This window comes from Oncorhynchus mykiss, chromosome 1, assembly GCF_013265735.2.
Source record: "Oncorhynchus mykiss isolate Arlee chromosome 1, USDA_OmykA_1.1, whole genome shotgun sequence".
Lineage (NCBI taxonomy): Eukaryota > Metazoa > Chordata > Actinopteri > Salmoniformes > Salmonidae > Oncorhynchus > Oncorhynchus mykiss.
Window position 1 is genome coordinate 45,370,470 of NC_048565.1, and position 16,634 is coordinate 45,387,103.

At 45.6% G+C, this 16,634-nt stretch overlaps 1 protein-coding gene across 13 annotated transcripts in view; it reads right to left on the reverse strand.

Moving 5' to 3' along the window:
* The window catches only part of LOC110523755 (protein-methionine sulfoxide oxidase mical2b), an 88,756-nt gene that overhangs the window by 44,561 nt on the left and 27,561 nt on the right, over positions 1 to 16,634 (reverse strand). For all 13 annotated transcript variants that reach the window (XM_036978367.1, XM_021602780.2, XM_021602790.2 and 10 more), the window contains 3 exons: positions 15,950 to 16,207; positions 1,899 to 2,014; positions 1,098 to 1,224 (listed from right to left, as the gene is read on the reverse strand). In XM_036978367.1, the coding sequence (XP_036834262.1) occupies positions 1,098 to 1,224; positions 1,899 to 2,014; positions 15,950 to 16,207 (501 nt within the window). The remainder of the gene's footprint in view (positions 1 to 1,097; positions 1,225 to 1,898; positions 2,015 to 15,949; positions 16,208 to 16,634) is intronic.

Here is a 16,634-nt window from a genome sequence, read left to right on the forward strand (position 1 = left end):
CAGAGACTTGTCCCGAAGCCACTCCTGCGTTGCTTGGCTGTGTGCTTGGGGTCATTGTCCTAGACAAAGGTAAACATTCACCCCAGTCTGAGGTCCTGAACCCTCTGGAGCAGGATTTCATCAAGGACCGGTCTGTAATTTGCTCTGGTCATCTTTCCCTCGATCCTGACTAGTCTCCCAGCCAGTACCACTGAAAAACATCCCAACCGCATGATGCTAACACCACCATGCTTCACCTTAGGGATGATGCCAGACGTGATGTTTGGCATTCAGGCCAAATAGTTCAATCTTGGTATCATCAGACCGGAGAATCTTGTTTCTTTAGGTGTCTTATGGGAACCTACTGAGGAGCGGCTTTCATCTGGCCACTCTACCACAAAGGCCTGATTGGTGGCGTGCTGCAGAGATGGTTGTCCTTTTGGAAGGTTCTCTCATCTCCAGTAAGGAACTATGGAGCTCTGTCAGTGACCCACAGGTTCCTGGTCGCCTCCCTGACCAAGGCCCTACTCCCCCGATTGCTCAGTTTGGCAGGGCGGACAGCTCTTGGTAGAGTCTTGATGGTTCCAAACTTCTTCCATTTAAGATTAACGAAGTCACTGTTCTTGGTGACCTTCAATGCTGCATATTTCTTTTTGTATCCTTCCCCAGATCTGTGCTGCGACATAATCCTGTCTCAGAGCTCTACAGACAATTCCTTCGACCTCATGACTTAGTTGACAGTGCATGTCAGAGCATAAACCGTGTCATGTCATTACCAAATCATGTCCAAACAATTACATTTCCCACAGGTGGACACCAATCAAGTTGTAAAAACATCAAGGATGATCAATGGAAACAGGATGCACCGAAGATAAATTTAAAGTCTCATAGCAAAGGGTTTTAATACTTATGTAAATAAGATTTCTAAAAACCTTTTTCTTTATGGGGTATTCTGTGTAGATTAATGAGGGGGGGGGGTTAATTTAATCCATTTTAGAATAAGGCTGTAACATAACAGAATGTGGAAAAAGTCAGGGGGTCTGAATACACTGTAAATAGGACAAGACAATTTATCTGTTTAAAATGTAAATGTGAGATATTCTCCATCTCAGACGAACCTGATGTGGTTTGACACAGCTGGAGTTGAGGTTAGGGTACCGTGTTACCGGGTCTATGGTGTACTGATCAAAGTTCTTTGAGATGTTCTCTGTCGTTGTTTGGGGTAATAGCCTGTAGAGGCCCTCCCTACAAACATGTCATGAGATGAAATCATTCATTTTCTGTTAAAACCAGAGCAACAGATTACCTGTCATACAGTGGGACAAACACAAAATCACTTCCACTAATAGGATAACCAAACGTTTCTAACATGTAGCAATATGGATCTAAATCATAATTTGAATGTAGAAACCTGATAGCAATTTTTTCCAAAGTGACTGGAACTGGTCTCTCCTAACCTGGATTAAGAAAATGTCAATATAATCCCCTTTTTCTCCCCAATTTCGTGATATCCTATTGGAAGTTACAGTCTTGTCCCATCGCTGCAACTCCCTTACGACTCGGAAGAGGCGAAGGTCGAGCCTACTTCTTGACACACTGCTCACTTAGCCCCGCAGGCGGCCGAAGTCAGCCCCGCAGGCGGCCGAAGTCAGCCCCGCAGGCGGCCGAAGTCAGCCCCGCAGGCGGCCGAAGTCAGCCACAAGGAGTCGCTAGAGCATGATGGGACAAGGAAATCACGGCCGGCTAAACCCTCCCCTAACCCGGACGACGCTGGGCCAATTGTGCGCCGCCTCATGGGTCTCCCGGTCACGGCCAGCTGTGACACAGCCTGGGATCGAACCCGGGTCTGTAGTGACCGCTGCGCCACACAGAAAGCCGTCATTAGAATCTCATATGTAAACATCTCCAGCCTACTGTACCTTTCTGCCAGGATCTCCAGATGGGTCTTGCCCTGCGCCCAGCCCCTTACCATCCACACCGTGTCAAAGGCAGCCAGGAACCCTCTAGCACAGCCTGTCCCCGTGGGCCAGAAGGGCTATAGACAGAGAGAACATGGGTCAACACACTACACGCATACAAAGCAGGACACACTGATTGTTCAGCGACATCAAGCAAGCTAGGAATGTTCTCAAACTGCCTAAAGGGAATATGTGTGGGAAGAAAAATGCTCATCTGATCTACTGTAAGAAGAGGTGACAAGCCACCTGGTACTAACAACCTGGATGCTAAATTAGTGAGGTTGGTAGCAGAATACATTGTGACTTCGGTTTGCCACATGTTCAATTGAAGCCTAGAAGACGATGTGTGCCCTCAGACCTGGAGGGAGGCAAAGGTCATTCCGCTGCCCAAGAATAGCAGAGCACCCTTTAATGGTTCAAATAGCTGACCAATCAGCCTGTTACCAGGGCTTAGCAAACGTTTTGAAAATAATCATGTTTGATCAAAAAGTTATTTTACAACGGGCTTTCATCATGCTTATAGAGAAGGGCACTCAACACGCTCAGCACTGACACAAATGACTGATGATTGGCTAAAAGAAACAGATAGTAAGAATATTTTGGGAGCTGTTTTGTTAGACATCAGTGCAGCTTTTGATATCATTGATCATAAACTATTGCTGAAAAAAAATTACTTGTGTTATGGATTTGCATCATCTGCCTTATGGATTGAGAGTTACCGATCTAATAGAACACAGAGGGTTTTCTGTGGTGTACCACAAGGCAGCCGGCTTGGGCAATTGTTTTCTGTTATTACTAATGACTTTCCAATGTCCTTGAATAAAGCTTGTGTTTCAATGAACGCTAACGACTCAAAAGTAAACGTCAGCTACGACAATAAAATAAATAACTAACACTTAACAGAGCTTCAGTCAGTTTTAGAATGGGTAACTAGCAATAGGCTGGTGCTAAATATATATAAAAAACTAAAAGCATCGTTTTTGGGACAAATCACTCACTCAATGCTAAGCTTAATTTAGGATGTAATATTGAATAACGTGGTTATTGAGCAACAGCTGGGTGTAACCCAAAATGGGGCTGGAGGGTAGCCTAGTTTCTAGAGGGTTGGACTAGTAACCGGAAGGTTGCAAGTTCAAATCCCCGAGCTGACAAGGTACACATCTGTCGTTCTGCCTAGGGCATCATTGAAAATAAGAATGTGTTCTTAACTGACTTGCCTAGTTAAATAGAGGTAAAATAAAAATTTAAAATTAAATAAAAAAGATCGTAAGCTGTCATGGTCAAAACATAGACTTGGTTGCTGAAATGGGTTAGAGGTCTGTCCATGTTGTGACGACCCTCCCACTCTGTCTGCCGTATTCTTTGTCTTGACTCTTGTTTTCCTTATTAGGATGTCGGCAAGCGGAGCTGGGAGGGTCGTCAGCGATATGGGACACACCTGGGCCCGGGTATGTCCCGAGATAAATACACCTCTTCCCCATTCATTGAGGAGACTCTCCATGCAGACACACTGTTAGTTTTTGGTTGTTTGCTTTGGCTCCTTTCAACACCTCATTATCACATTTATGCATGCAACCACACACTTACACTATGGATTACTCACTACACACACACCACTGTTAATTGTATTTACATTTCCTCAGTTAAGGAATAACATATTTATTATCAACAAAAATATATTTATTATCACCACATATTATCACCTTTTTGTTGCGTACTATGAGCCGGTTCGTGACAATGTTAAGGAGTTGCTCTGCTTTCTTGACATCTCAGTCGACCAGACAGGTGCTAGTTTTGTTGTATCTGGACTACTGCCCAGTTGTGTGGTCATGTGTGGCAAAGAGGGCCATTGGTAAATTGCAGTTGGTCCAGAAGAAAGTGGCACATACTGCATTTAGATGTACGGGGGGTGGGTGGGGGGGTGAATGTCAGTTACATGTATCTCTTGATTGACTGCATCACTATTGGTCTTTGTGCGAGGTATTGATGTGTTGAAGGCACCGACCTGTCTGTTAAAGCAGTTGGAACACAGTTCAGACACTCATCGGTACAACAAGACATGCAAACAGAGGTCTCTTCACAGTCCCCAGGTCGAGAACTGAGGCTGGGAAACACACCGTTTTAAATAGAGCCATGACTACATGGAACTCTGCCACCCCAGGTAACTCAAGCTAGAAATAAAACCATACATATATTATATATAAACATATATATACATTTTTAAAGATAACACCTTGCGGCACAACAGGGACTCTGAAGAGACTGCCATTTTTTATATATTTGCTATCGTCTCTGCCCATTCATCACCATTGTACTGGTTGTTGACTTAGCTAGCTATCAACACCTGTGATTGCTTTATGCCTCGCTTTGTCTCTCTCAAATGTCAATATGCCTTGTACACTGTTTAGGATAGTTATTATTGTCATAGTTTACTGCAGAGCCCCTAGTCCCACTCAACATGCCTCCTTTGTCCCACCTCCCACACATGTGGTGACCTCACCCAGCATAACTAGCCCTTCCAGAGATGGAACCTCTTATCACTCTGTGCCTGGGTTTAAATCCACTATACCCGTACCCCACCATACCAGTCTGTACATTACACCCTGAATCTATTCTACCACGCCCAGAAATCTGCTCCTTTTATTCTCTGTCTCCAACGCACTAGACAACCAGTTTTGATAGCCGTTAGCCGTACCCCCATCCTACTCCTCCTCTGTTCCTCGGGTGATGTGGAGGTTAACCCAGGACCTGTGTCCCTAGGCACTCATTTGTTGACTTCTGTAACCAAAAAAGCCTTTGTTTCATGCATGTTAAAATCAGAAGCCTCGTCGCCAAGTTCGTTTTACTCACTGCTTTAGCATACTCCGTCAACCCTGATGTCCTTGCCGTGTCTGAATCCTGGCTCGAAGGCCACCACATCTATCTTCAGAGTTCGTTCTGTTAGGTGACTTAAACTGGGATATGCTTAACCTCATGAAACTCTGGGGGCAGTATTTCATTTTTGGATGAAAAACATTCCCGTTTTAAACAAGATATTTTGTCACGAAAAGATGCTCGACTATGCAAATAATTGACAGCTTTGGAAAGAAAACACTGACGTTTCCAAAACTGCAAAGATAGTCTGAGTGCCACAGAACTAATACTACAGGTGAAACCAAGATGACATTTCATACAGGAAGGGAGACAGATTTGAGGCGCTGTGTACCAATGTCTCCTTATATGGCTGTGAATGCGCAAGGAGAGAGCCTACACTTTGTCGTTTCCCCAAGGTGTTTGCAGCATTGTGACGTATTTGTAGGCATATCATTGGAAAATTGACCATAAGAGACTACATTTACCAAGTGTCTGCTGGGTGTCCTCCGTCGAAACTATTGCGCAATCTCCAGGTGTGCGCATTTTTCCATTTTGAACAGAGGAGAAACCAGGAGTGACTTATCATCGAATAGATATGTGAAAAACACCTTGAGGATTGATTCTAAACAACGTTTGCCATGTTTCTTTCGATATTATGGAGTTAATTTGGAAAAAAGTTCACGTTGTTATGACTGAATTTTCAGGGGTTTTTCTCAGCCAAACTTGAACAAAACGGACCGATTTCTCCTACACAAATAATATTTTTGGAAAAACTGAACATTTCCTATCTAACAGAGTCTCGTCATTGAAAACATCCGAAGTTCTTCAAAGGTAAATTATTTTATTTGAATGCTTTTCTTGTTTTTGTGAAAATGTTGCATGCTGAATACCAGGCTAATGGTATGTTAGCTATCAATACCCTTACACAAATGCTTGTTTAGCTATGGTTCAAAAGCATATTTAGAAAATCTGAGATGACAGTGTTGTTAACAAAAGGCTAAGCTTGAGAGCTAATATATTTATTTCATTTGCGATTTTCATAAATAGTTAACATTGCGTTATGGTAATGAGCTTGAGGCTATAAATAGGATCCCGGATCCGGGTTTGCTCGTCGCAACTGGTTTTAACACCCCGGCAGTCCTACAGTCTAAACTAGATGCCCTCAATCTCACACAAGTTATCAAGGAACCCACCAGGCACAACCCTAAATCCGTAGCTATGGGCACCCTCAGATATTATTCTGACCAACTTGCCCTCCAAATACACCCCTGCTCTTTTCAATCAGGATCTCAGCGATCACTGCCTCATTGCCTGCATCCGCGGTCAAATGACCACCTTTCATCCCTGTCAAACGCTCAATAATACAATGATGTATCTAGTCAACCTGGCCCGGGTATCCTGGAAGGATACTGACCTCATCCTGTTAGTCGAGGATGCCTAGTCGTTCTTTAAAAAGTAATTTCCTCAACATCTTAAATAAGCATGCCCAATTCAAAAAAAATGTAGAAGGAAGAACAGATATAGCCCTTAGTTCACTCCAGACCAGACTGCCCTCGACCAGCACAAACTCATCCTATGGCGGACTGCACTAGCATTGAATAGTCCCTGCGATATTCAACTTTTCAGGGAAGTCAGGAACCAATACACACAGTCAGGAAAGCAAAGACTAGCTCTTTCCAAACAGAAATGTGCATCCTGTAGCACAAACTCCACAAAACTTCTGGGACACTGTAAAGTCCATGGAGAAAAAGAGCACCTCCTCCCAGCTGCCTACTGCACGGAGGCTAGGTAACACTCACCACCAATAGATCCACAATCCGCTACTTTCCCAAGCCTCCCCAGCTTCTCCTTCACCCAAATACAGATAACTGATGTTCTGCAAGAGTTGCAAAACCTGGGCCCGTACAAATCAGCTGTGCTAGACAATCTGGACCCTCTTTCTGAAAATTATCCACCCCCATTGTTGCAACCCCTATCACCACAGGGATCAATTCTCGGGACAACTCTTTTCTCTGTGTGTGTAATATATACACAGTGGGGAGAACAAGTATTTGATAACCTGCAAAAATCGGCAGGGTTTCCTACTGACAAAGCATGTAGAGGTCTGTAATTTTTTATCATAGGTACACTTCAACTGTTCGAAACAGAATCTAAAACAAAAATCCAGAAAATCACATTGTATGATTTTTAAGTAATTAATTTGCATTTTATTGCATGACATAAGTATTTGATCACCTACCAACCAGTAAGAATTCTGGCTCTCACAGACCTGTTAGTTTTTCTTTAAGAAGCCCTCCTGTTCTCCACTCATTACCTGTATTAACTGCACCTGTTTGAACTCGTTACCTGTATAAAAGACACCTTTCCACACACAATCAAACGGACTCCAACCTCTCCACAATGGCCAAGACCAGAGAGCTATGGAAGGACATCAGGGATAAAATTGTAGACCTGCACAAGGCTGGGATGGGCTACAGGACAATAGGCAAGCAGCTTGGTGAGAAGGCAACAACTGTTGGTGCAATTATTAGAAAATGGAAGTTCAAGATGACGGTCAATCACCCTGATTGGGTCTCCATTCAAGAGCTCACCTCGTGGGGCATCAATGATCATGAGGAAGGTGAGGGATCAGCCCAGAACTACATGGCAGGACCTGGTTAATGACCTGAAGAGAGCTGGGACCACAGTCTCAAAGAAAACCATTAGTAACACACTACGCAGTCATGGATTAAAATCCTGCAGTGCACGCAAGGGCCCCCTGCTCAAGCCAGCGCATGTCCAGGCCCATCTGAAGTTTGCCAATGACCATCTGGATGATCCAGAGGAGGAATGGGAGAAGGTCATGTGGTCTGATGAGACAAAAATAGAGCTTAACTCCACTCGCCGTGTTTGGAGGAAGAAGGATGAGTACAACCCCAAGAACACCATCCCTACCGTGAATCATGGAGGTGGAAACATCATTCTTTGGGTATGCTTTTCTGCAAAGGGGACAGGACGACTGCACCGTATTGAGGGGAGGATGGATGTGGCCATGTATCGCGAGATCTTGGTCAACAACCTCCTTCCCTCAGTAAGAGCATTGAAGATGGGTCGTGGCTGGGTCTTCCAGCATGACAACGACCCGAAACACACAGCCAGGGCAACTAAGGAGTGGCTCCGTAAGAAGCATCTCAAGGTCCTGGAGTGGCCTAGCTAGTCTCCAGACCTGAACCCAATAGAAAATATTTGGAGGGAGCTGAAAGTCCGTATTGCCCAGCGACAGCCCCGAAACCTGAAGGATCTGGAGAAGGTCTGTATTGAGGAGTGGGCCAAAATCCCTGCTGCAGTGTGTAAACCTGGTCAAGAACTACAGGAAATGTATGATCTCTGTAATTGCAAACAAAGGTTTCTGTACCAAATATTAAGTTCTGCTTTTCTGATGTATCAAATACTTATGTCATGCAATAAAATGCCAAACATACCCTCGAAAAACCTATCCTACTGATCCTCGACTTCGGTGAGGTCTTTTACAAAAATAGCTTCCAATACTCTACTCAGCAAACTGGATGCAGTCTATCACAGTCCCATCTGTTTTGTCACCAAAGCCCCATATACAGTGGGGCAAAAAAGTATTTAGTCAGCCACCAATTGTGAAACTTCTCCCACTTAAAAAGGAGAGGCCTGTAATTTATCATAGGTACACTTCAACTATGACAGACAAAATAAGAAAAAAAAAATCCAGAAAAATCACTGTAGGATTTTTTATGAATTTATTTGCAAATTATGGTGGAAAATAAGTATTTGGTCAATAACAAAAGTTTCTCAATACTTTGTTATATACCCTTTGTTGGCAATGACAGAGGTCAAACGTTTTCTGTAAGTCTTCACAAGGTTTTCACACACTGTTGCTGGTATTTTGGCCCATTCCTCCATGCAGATCTCCTCTAGAGCAGTGATGTTTTGGGGCTGTTGCTGGGCAACACGGACTTTCAACTCCCTCCAAAGATTTTCTATGGGGTTGAGATCTGGAGACTGGCTAGGCCACTCCAGGACCTTGAAATGCTTCTTAACCTGTTAGAGCTCTAGGGGCGCTATTTCATTTTTGGATAAAAAACGTTCCCGTTTTAAGCGCGATATTTTTTCACGAAAAGATGCTCGACTATGCATATTCTTGACAGTTTAGGAAAGAAAACACTCTGAAGTTTCAGAATCTGCAAAGATTTTGTCTGTAAGTGCCCCAGAACTCATTCTACAGGCGAAACCAAGATGATGCATCACCCAGGAATTAGCAGAATTTCTGAAGCTCTGTTTTCCATTCTCTCCTTATATGGCTGTGATTGCGCAACGAATGAGCCTACACTTTCTGTCGTTCGCCCAAGGTCTTAGCAACATTGTGACGTATTTGTAGGCATATCATTGGAAGATTGACCATAAGAGACTACATTTTCCAAGTGTCCGCCTGGTGTCCTGCGTCGAATTCGGTGCGCAATTGCCAGCTGCTTCTACTTTACCATTTGATTCAGGGGAGAAAGCATGTGTCCAAGAACGATGTATCAATGAAGAGATATGTGAAAAACACCTTGATGATTGATTCTAAACAACGTTTGCCATGTTTTCAGTCGATATTATGGAGTTAATTTGGAAAAAAGTTTGCGTTTTGAGGACTGAATTTATGGATTTTTTTTGGTAGCCAAATGTGATGTATAAAACGGAGCTATTTCTAATACACAAGGAATCTTTTTGGAAAAACTGAGCATCTGCTATCTAACTGAGAGTATCCTCATTGAAAACATCAGAAGTTCTTCAAAGGTAAATGATTTTATTTGAAGGCTTTTATGTTTTTGTTAATGTTGCATGCTGGATGCTAACGCTAATGCTAACGCTAAATGCTAACGCGAAATGCTAACTCTAGCTAGCTACTTTTACACAAATTATTGTTTTCCTATGGTTGAGAAGCATATTTAGAAAATCTGAGATGACAGTGTTGTTTACAAAAGGCTAAGCTTGAGAGATGGCATATTTATTTCATTTCATTTGCGATTTTCATAAATAGTTAACGTTGTGTTATGCTAATGAGCTTGCTGATAGATTTACACAATCCTGGATACAGGGGTTTTTTCATAGCTAAACGTGACGCAGAAAACGGAGCGATTTGTCCTAAACAAATAATCTTTCAGGAAAAACTGAACATTTGCTATCTGAGAGTCTCCTCATTGAAAACATCTGAAGTTCTTCAAAGGTAAATGATTTTTTTGAATGCTTTTCTGTTTTTTTGTGTAAATGTTGCCAGCTGAATGCTAATGCTAAATGCTACGTTAGCCATCAATACTGTTACACAAATGCTTGTTTTGCAATGGTTGAGAAGCATATTTTGAAAATCTGAGATGACAGTGTTGTTAACAAAAGGCTAAGCTTGAGAGCTAGCATATTTATTTCATTTCATTTGCGATTTTCATGAATAGTTAACGTTGCGTTATGGTAATGAGCTTGAGTCTGTATTCACGAACCCGGATCCGGGATGGGGAGATCAGAAAGGTTAAGAAGCCACTCTGTTGCCCGGGCGGTGTGTTTGGGATCATTGTCATGCTGAAAGACCCAGCCACATTTCATCTTCAATGCCCTTGCTGATGGGAGGTTTTCACTCAAAATCTCACGATACATGGCCCCATTCATCCTTTCCACGGATCAGTCGTCCTGGTCCCTTTGCAGAAAAACAGCCCCAAAGCATGATGTTTCCACCCCCATGCTTCACAGTAGGTATGGTGTTCTTTGGATGCAACTCAGCATTCTTTGTCGTCCAAACACGGCGAGTTGAGTTTTTACCAAAAAGTTATATTTTGGTTTCATCTGACCATATGACATTCTCCCAATCTTCTTCTGGATCATCCAAATGCTCTCTAGCAAACTTCAGACGGGCCTGGACATGTGTCCCCCTGCTTAAGCCAGTACGTCTGGCACTGCAGGATTTGAGTCCCTGGCGACGTAGTGTGTTACTGATGGTAGGCTTTGTTACTTTGGTCCCAGCTCTCTGCAGGTCATTCACTAGATCCCCCCGTGTGGGTCTGGGATTTTTGCTCACCGTTCCTGTGATCATTTTGACCCCACGGGGTGAGATCCTGCGTGGAGCCCCAGATCGAGGGAGATTATCAGTGGTCTTGTATGTCTTCTATTTCCTAATAATTGCTCCCACAGTTGATTTCTTCAAACCAAGCAGCTTACCCATTGCAGATTTAGTCTTCCCAGCCTGGTGCAGGTCTACAATTTTGTTTCTGGTGTCCTTTGACAGCTCTTTGGTCTTGGCCATAGTGGAGTTTGGAGTGTGACTGTTTGAGGTTGTGGACAGGTGTCTTTTACACTGATAACAAGTTCAAACAGGTGCCATTAATACAGGTAACGAGTGGAAGACAGAGGAGCCTCTTAAATAAGAAGTTACAGGTCTGTGAGAGCCAGAAATCTTGCTTGTTTGTAGGGGCCCAAATACTTATTTTCCACCATAATTTGCAAATAAATTCATTAAAAATCCTACAATGATTTTCTGATTTTTTCCCCCTCATTTTGTCTGTCATAGTTGAAGTGTACCTATGATGAAAATTACAGGCCTCTCATCTTTTTAAGTGGAAGAACTTGCACAATTGGTGGCTGACTAAATACTTTTTTGTCCCACTGTACCACCCACCACTGCGACCTGTATGCTCTAGTCGACTGGCCCTCGCTACATATTCATCGCCAGACCCACTGGTTCCAGGTCATCTATAAGTCTATGTTAGGTAAAGCCTTATCTCAGCTCACCGGACATGATAACACCCACCCATAGCACATGCTCCAGCAGTTATATCTCACTGGTAATCCCCAAAGCAAACACCTCCTTTGGTCACCTTTCCTTCCAGTTCTCTGCTGCCAATGACTGGAACAAATTGCACAAAAAAAAAAAAATTAAAAAAAAAAAAAAAAAAAATCACTGAAGACTTATATTTCTTTCACTAACTTTAACCATCAGCTATCTGAGCAGTAAACCATTTGCTGCAGCTGTACATAGCCCATGTGTGAATAGGCTACCCAATCTACCTACCTCATACTGTATTTACTTTTATACTCTTTTGCACAACAGTATTTCCACTTGCACATCATCTGCTCATCCATCACTCCAGTGTTAATTTGCTAAACTGTAATTTCTTCACTACTATGGCCTATTTATTGCCGTCCATTTATTACCTCACGCCATTTGCACACACTGTATATAGACTTTTCTTTCCATTGTGTTGACTGTACACTTGTTTATTCCATGTGTAACTGTTGTTGATTGTGTCGCGCTGCTTTCTTTATCTTGGCCAGGTTGCAGTTGTAAATGACAACTTGTTCAACTAGCTTACCTGGTTAAATAAAGATTAATTAAAAAAATAAAACAAATTGCAATGTATTACCTATTGTATTATGTAGGTGGGTGGCCGGAACAGCTCGTAGGGCTGGAGCCATCTTGTGTTTCTGAAGCTTCAGGGAGAGGCAGGATATTATGTATTGTGGCGTAGAGCAGGTCAGCTAACAGAAGATGACATTGAAACCTAGCTCTGTACATTTGAACGGACAGCACTACTGGAAGGATGGCCGAGGCAGAAGTGGGCCAGTCTGCTGGCGTCACCAGGGGATGGCTCCTAACCGACATACCCACCTCCATCCTAGACAAAGTGGTCCAGGATTGCATCCAACGGGCACTACCCCACGACATGAAGAGGGCAGCGAGTCTATGCACGCCCCAGACCTTGGAGGGCCTCCTGGAAGCAGTGGAGATGCATTAGAAATACTCAGGTCCTGCTGAGTGGGAGCTGGGCCAAGTCAGCGACTCATTGAAGGAGTTGGAAGGACAGCCCCACTGCTGAGTACCCCGAACCGACAGTCGGCAGCGCCAAAGGACCGCAAACCCGTAGGGAGACGGCTGTGTTTGGGCCGACCTGCCACGAACAACAACAGGTAGATAAAGACCAAAGGAGGCGTTTTGAGTGTGGCACCCGGGGGCACATGGCCTGGAATTCCCCAGCTTGAGAGGAGTTGATGCCATCAGCAAGCCCCGGAAGCGAGGTGGGTCACGGAGTGAACTACGTCACCCCCTGTTGGGCACACCACGAATCAACTGCACCCATGGTCCCGGTGAAGGTTGATGGACATGACACGGAAGCTCTATTAAAACGCCGGAAGTATGTTTACCCTCGTAACCACGACCCTGCTGAACCAGGAGACTGAACGTGGTAGGGAGATGTCCATTTCCTGTGTTCACAGGGACACAAAGCGGTATCCAACCGTATGGGCCAACATCGTGACGCCACAAGGGAACTGCCAGATGATGGTGGGTGCTGTACCAGAGTTGCTGGTTCCTCTCTTAGTGGGACGAGATTGTCTACTGTTCGCGGCCCTGTGGGGTCACGAGCTGAGGAAGAAGGTACGAGCCACCCGAAGATGAGAGTGAGGACGACCCATCGCCTGTGCGGCCCGGAAGCAAACGGTTGACAAACCTGTATCTACGGGTCCGGAGTCAGAGGGGGTGCTGGAACCCGACCCCCCCCCCCCCCCCCCCCCCCCCCGGGGAACCACAGGAGGAAGAGACCAGCCTCCCCCTCCTCAATTTCCAGGGGCCAGTCAAGACACCCCCTGGGGGCCAACTGAGGGGACAATTCGGGATGGCCCAGTGGGAGGACCCTAACTTGAAACCTGCTGTAGCCCAAGTGATAGCAGTGGATGGACAGCTACTTCCGGGGGTGAGTGACTGGCGATATCCCCCCATTTCCAAATCAAGAATAACCTTTTGTATCAGGTGTCGCGCCAACAGGGAGAACTTCGAGAGGCATTGTTGCTGCCCCGACGGTATGTGGGAACTGTTCTTCAGCTGGCCCACACCCACCTGTTGGGGGAGCACCTGGGAATGGAGAAGACCCGGGAACAGATCACCGCCCGGTTCCACTGGCCCGGGATGAGGAGGGCCATGGAAGACTACTGTCGCAGCGTCAAATGACTGCCCCAAAGGCACACTTCCGAAACCCACGGGTCCCCCTACCGATCATCGGGGTTCCCTTTGAATGCATCGCCATGGACATAGTGGGACCCCTGGTAAAAACAGCACGAGGACACCGGTACATCCTGTTAATTGTAGACTATGCCACGCAGTATCCAGAGGCCATTCCCCTATTGGCGACGGTGTCCAAGGGAATCTCTCGGGAGCTGTTCCACTTCTTTAGCTGGGTGGGCATCCCGAAAGAGATCCTGACAGACCAAGTTACTGAGTTTGTCCCGCCTAAGGAAAGATGTGTGCTTTCCTGCAGATCAAGCAGATCTGGACCTCCTTTCACCCGCAGACAGATGGGCTCGTCGAGCGGTTAAAAAAAAAAAAAACGCTCAAACAAAATGCTGAGGAAGGTCATCGAGCAGGACGGGAAGAACTGGGACCAACTACTACTCCACCTAATGTTCTCAATCCAAGAAGTACACAGGGTTCCCTTTTCAAACTCCTCTACGGGGAGAGGCCACGCGGCCTACTGGACCTCGCCAAGGAGGTGTGGGAAGCCCAACTGACCCCCTTACGTAGCGTGGTAGAGCACGTGGAGACAATGAGGGAGCGGATGACAGCCATATGGCCAGTCGTGAGGGAACATATGGAGAATGTCCAACGCGCCCAAGCCTACAATCAGGGAGCCCAGCCCCGAGAACTCCAAGTGGGAGACAGGGTGTTGGTCTTGATCCCCAGACGGCGTTTTCAACACCAAACAGATTGCATCAGTACCAGGTGCTCCCGTTTGGTCTCCACATAGCCCCACCCACATTCCAGAGACTGATGAACAAAGTTCTTCGCCCATTTGGATGATATCCTCATCCACAGGCAAGGTTGGAAAGGGCACCTGACCAGACACAGGTCAAGTCCTTCCTGGGACTGGCAGGATACTATAGCCGGTTTATCCCCAACTTTGCGGCTATAGCTTCCCCCTCAATGATCTAACCAGGGTCCGCCTCCCGAAAACAGTGAAATGGACAGACGAGACAGAAGCGGCGTGCAGCCGCCTGAAGGAAGCGCTTTGCTCCCATCCGATTCTCGTATTGCCCAATTTCCAGCTGCCGATGTTGGTCCAGACGGATGCATATGACTAGAGGCCGTTCTGTCCCAGATACATGTGGTGCACTCAAGTATTACCTGTTAGGTACCCACTTCACACTGGTCACGGACCATGCTCCCCTGGTCTGGAAGGGACACACGATCCGGTCACCAGGTGGTTCTTGTCCCTTCAACGACTCTCTTTTTCTGTTGTACACAGGTTAGGGGCGAAGCATAGAAACGGGGATGCATGAAACGCGGATGCCCTATCGAGAAGGGCGACATACATCGCACTGATGACAGTCCCCTCCCCGACAGAGTTAGGGCGAGGGGGGGGGGGGGATCTGCTGGACGTGCCAGGTCTCGACAGGCTCTCCAGCCAAGACTAATTGGGGCTGATTGGGGATTGGTGAGTAATCAAGGGCTGATTGCTCACCAGCTGTACAAGTCCCATAAAGCCTCAAGGAGAGCAGCACTCGGGGGAGAGACTGGGGGAGGAAAGGACTCCTGTATAGTCGGGGACGGTATCAGAGGTAACAGGAGGGAGTTCAGTTTTTAATCCCCACAGGATACAGAAAGACCCGGAGCCCAGAAGACGGTAGCCCGGAGAGGGTCTCTTGGGGGAGACCGGTTCTTTTCTTTTGGACTTTTATTTTAATAAATACCTTTGATACGGAGCTAATTCTACTCTGTCCGTGTCTGATCTTTGTAAACGTTTTGACCCAACCCCCTGGTCTGCCACAGTATATTATTCTTATTTTTTTTTTTTTTTTTCCATGTTTGGACCCCAGGAAGAGGAGCTGCTGCCTTGGCAGCATTGGGGATCCCAATAAAATACATTTACTGTTGGCTCCTGTGACTTTAGAGGCATTTAGACAAAGCTTTGAGAATTGACTAGCATGAGAAATTAAATGAACAGTAATCTATATCCCAGCACACCATACGGATGAAAACAGACTTAACAGGGAGGGGGAAAACCTGAAGTTGTCCAATAAGAAAGGCATTTCTTTGGTTTTTGCTGCAAAATGTTTTACTCCATTTTGCTATGGTGTGACATAATGTGTATTCATTTCACCCACAACATCAGTATGACGTAAAGCCCCCTCACCTCCAATAGACTGTCCCCCACCAGAGCCACCAGTAGCTGATGTCCGCACTTCTCCCTGAACAGCGCCGCATTCTCTGAGGCGCACATGCAGGTGAAGTCGAACATGGCCACATCGGGCTGGTTGCAGTGGTTGATGGCGTAGTCCAGAGAGGGCAGCTGGTAGTTGGTGCCAAAGTCGGCCGCCTCGCGGGCGTAGGAGAGAAGAGCCTCCTGGTTGACGTTGTCTTGGCCCAGCAGCTTCTCTGTTTCAATGTAATCCTGCAGGACCAAGAAACAGGGCGGGTTGATGGAAAATGAATGGTATTGCTCCGAAAGAATCAGAGTGCCACCTCTACCAAGTCCTAGTTGGAGACTATAACTGGGGCTTAAGATTCTCCTGGTCAGATCATATGGTCAGGAAAACATCAGGGCCCTACCTACCTACCTCTTCATCATCATGTGTAGATTAGACTGAGGTGATGGCAACCGGCCCTAAAGACTTTACAGTTGCCCTAGACAGTTGCCCTAGACAGTTGCCCTAGACAGTTTTGTTCAACATTTCTGAACACGTAAGCAGACTTTGAAAAACTACATAGTACAAGTCTGTTTTTTTTAACCAGCTGCTGAAACAAAGGGACAGGTTTCACCTCAGGTAGCAAGCAATTACAGGGATTACAAGTCTACTACATTATTGTTATGGATCAGC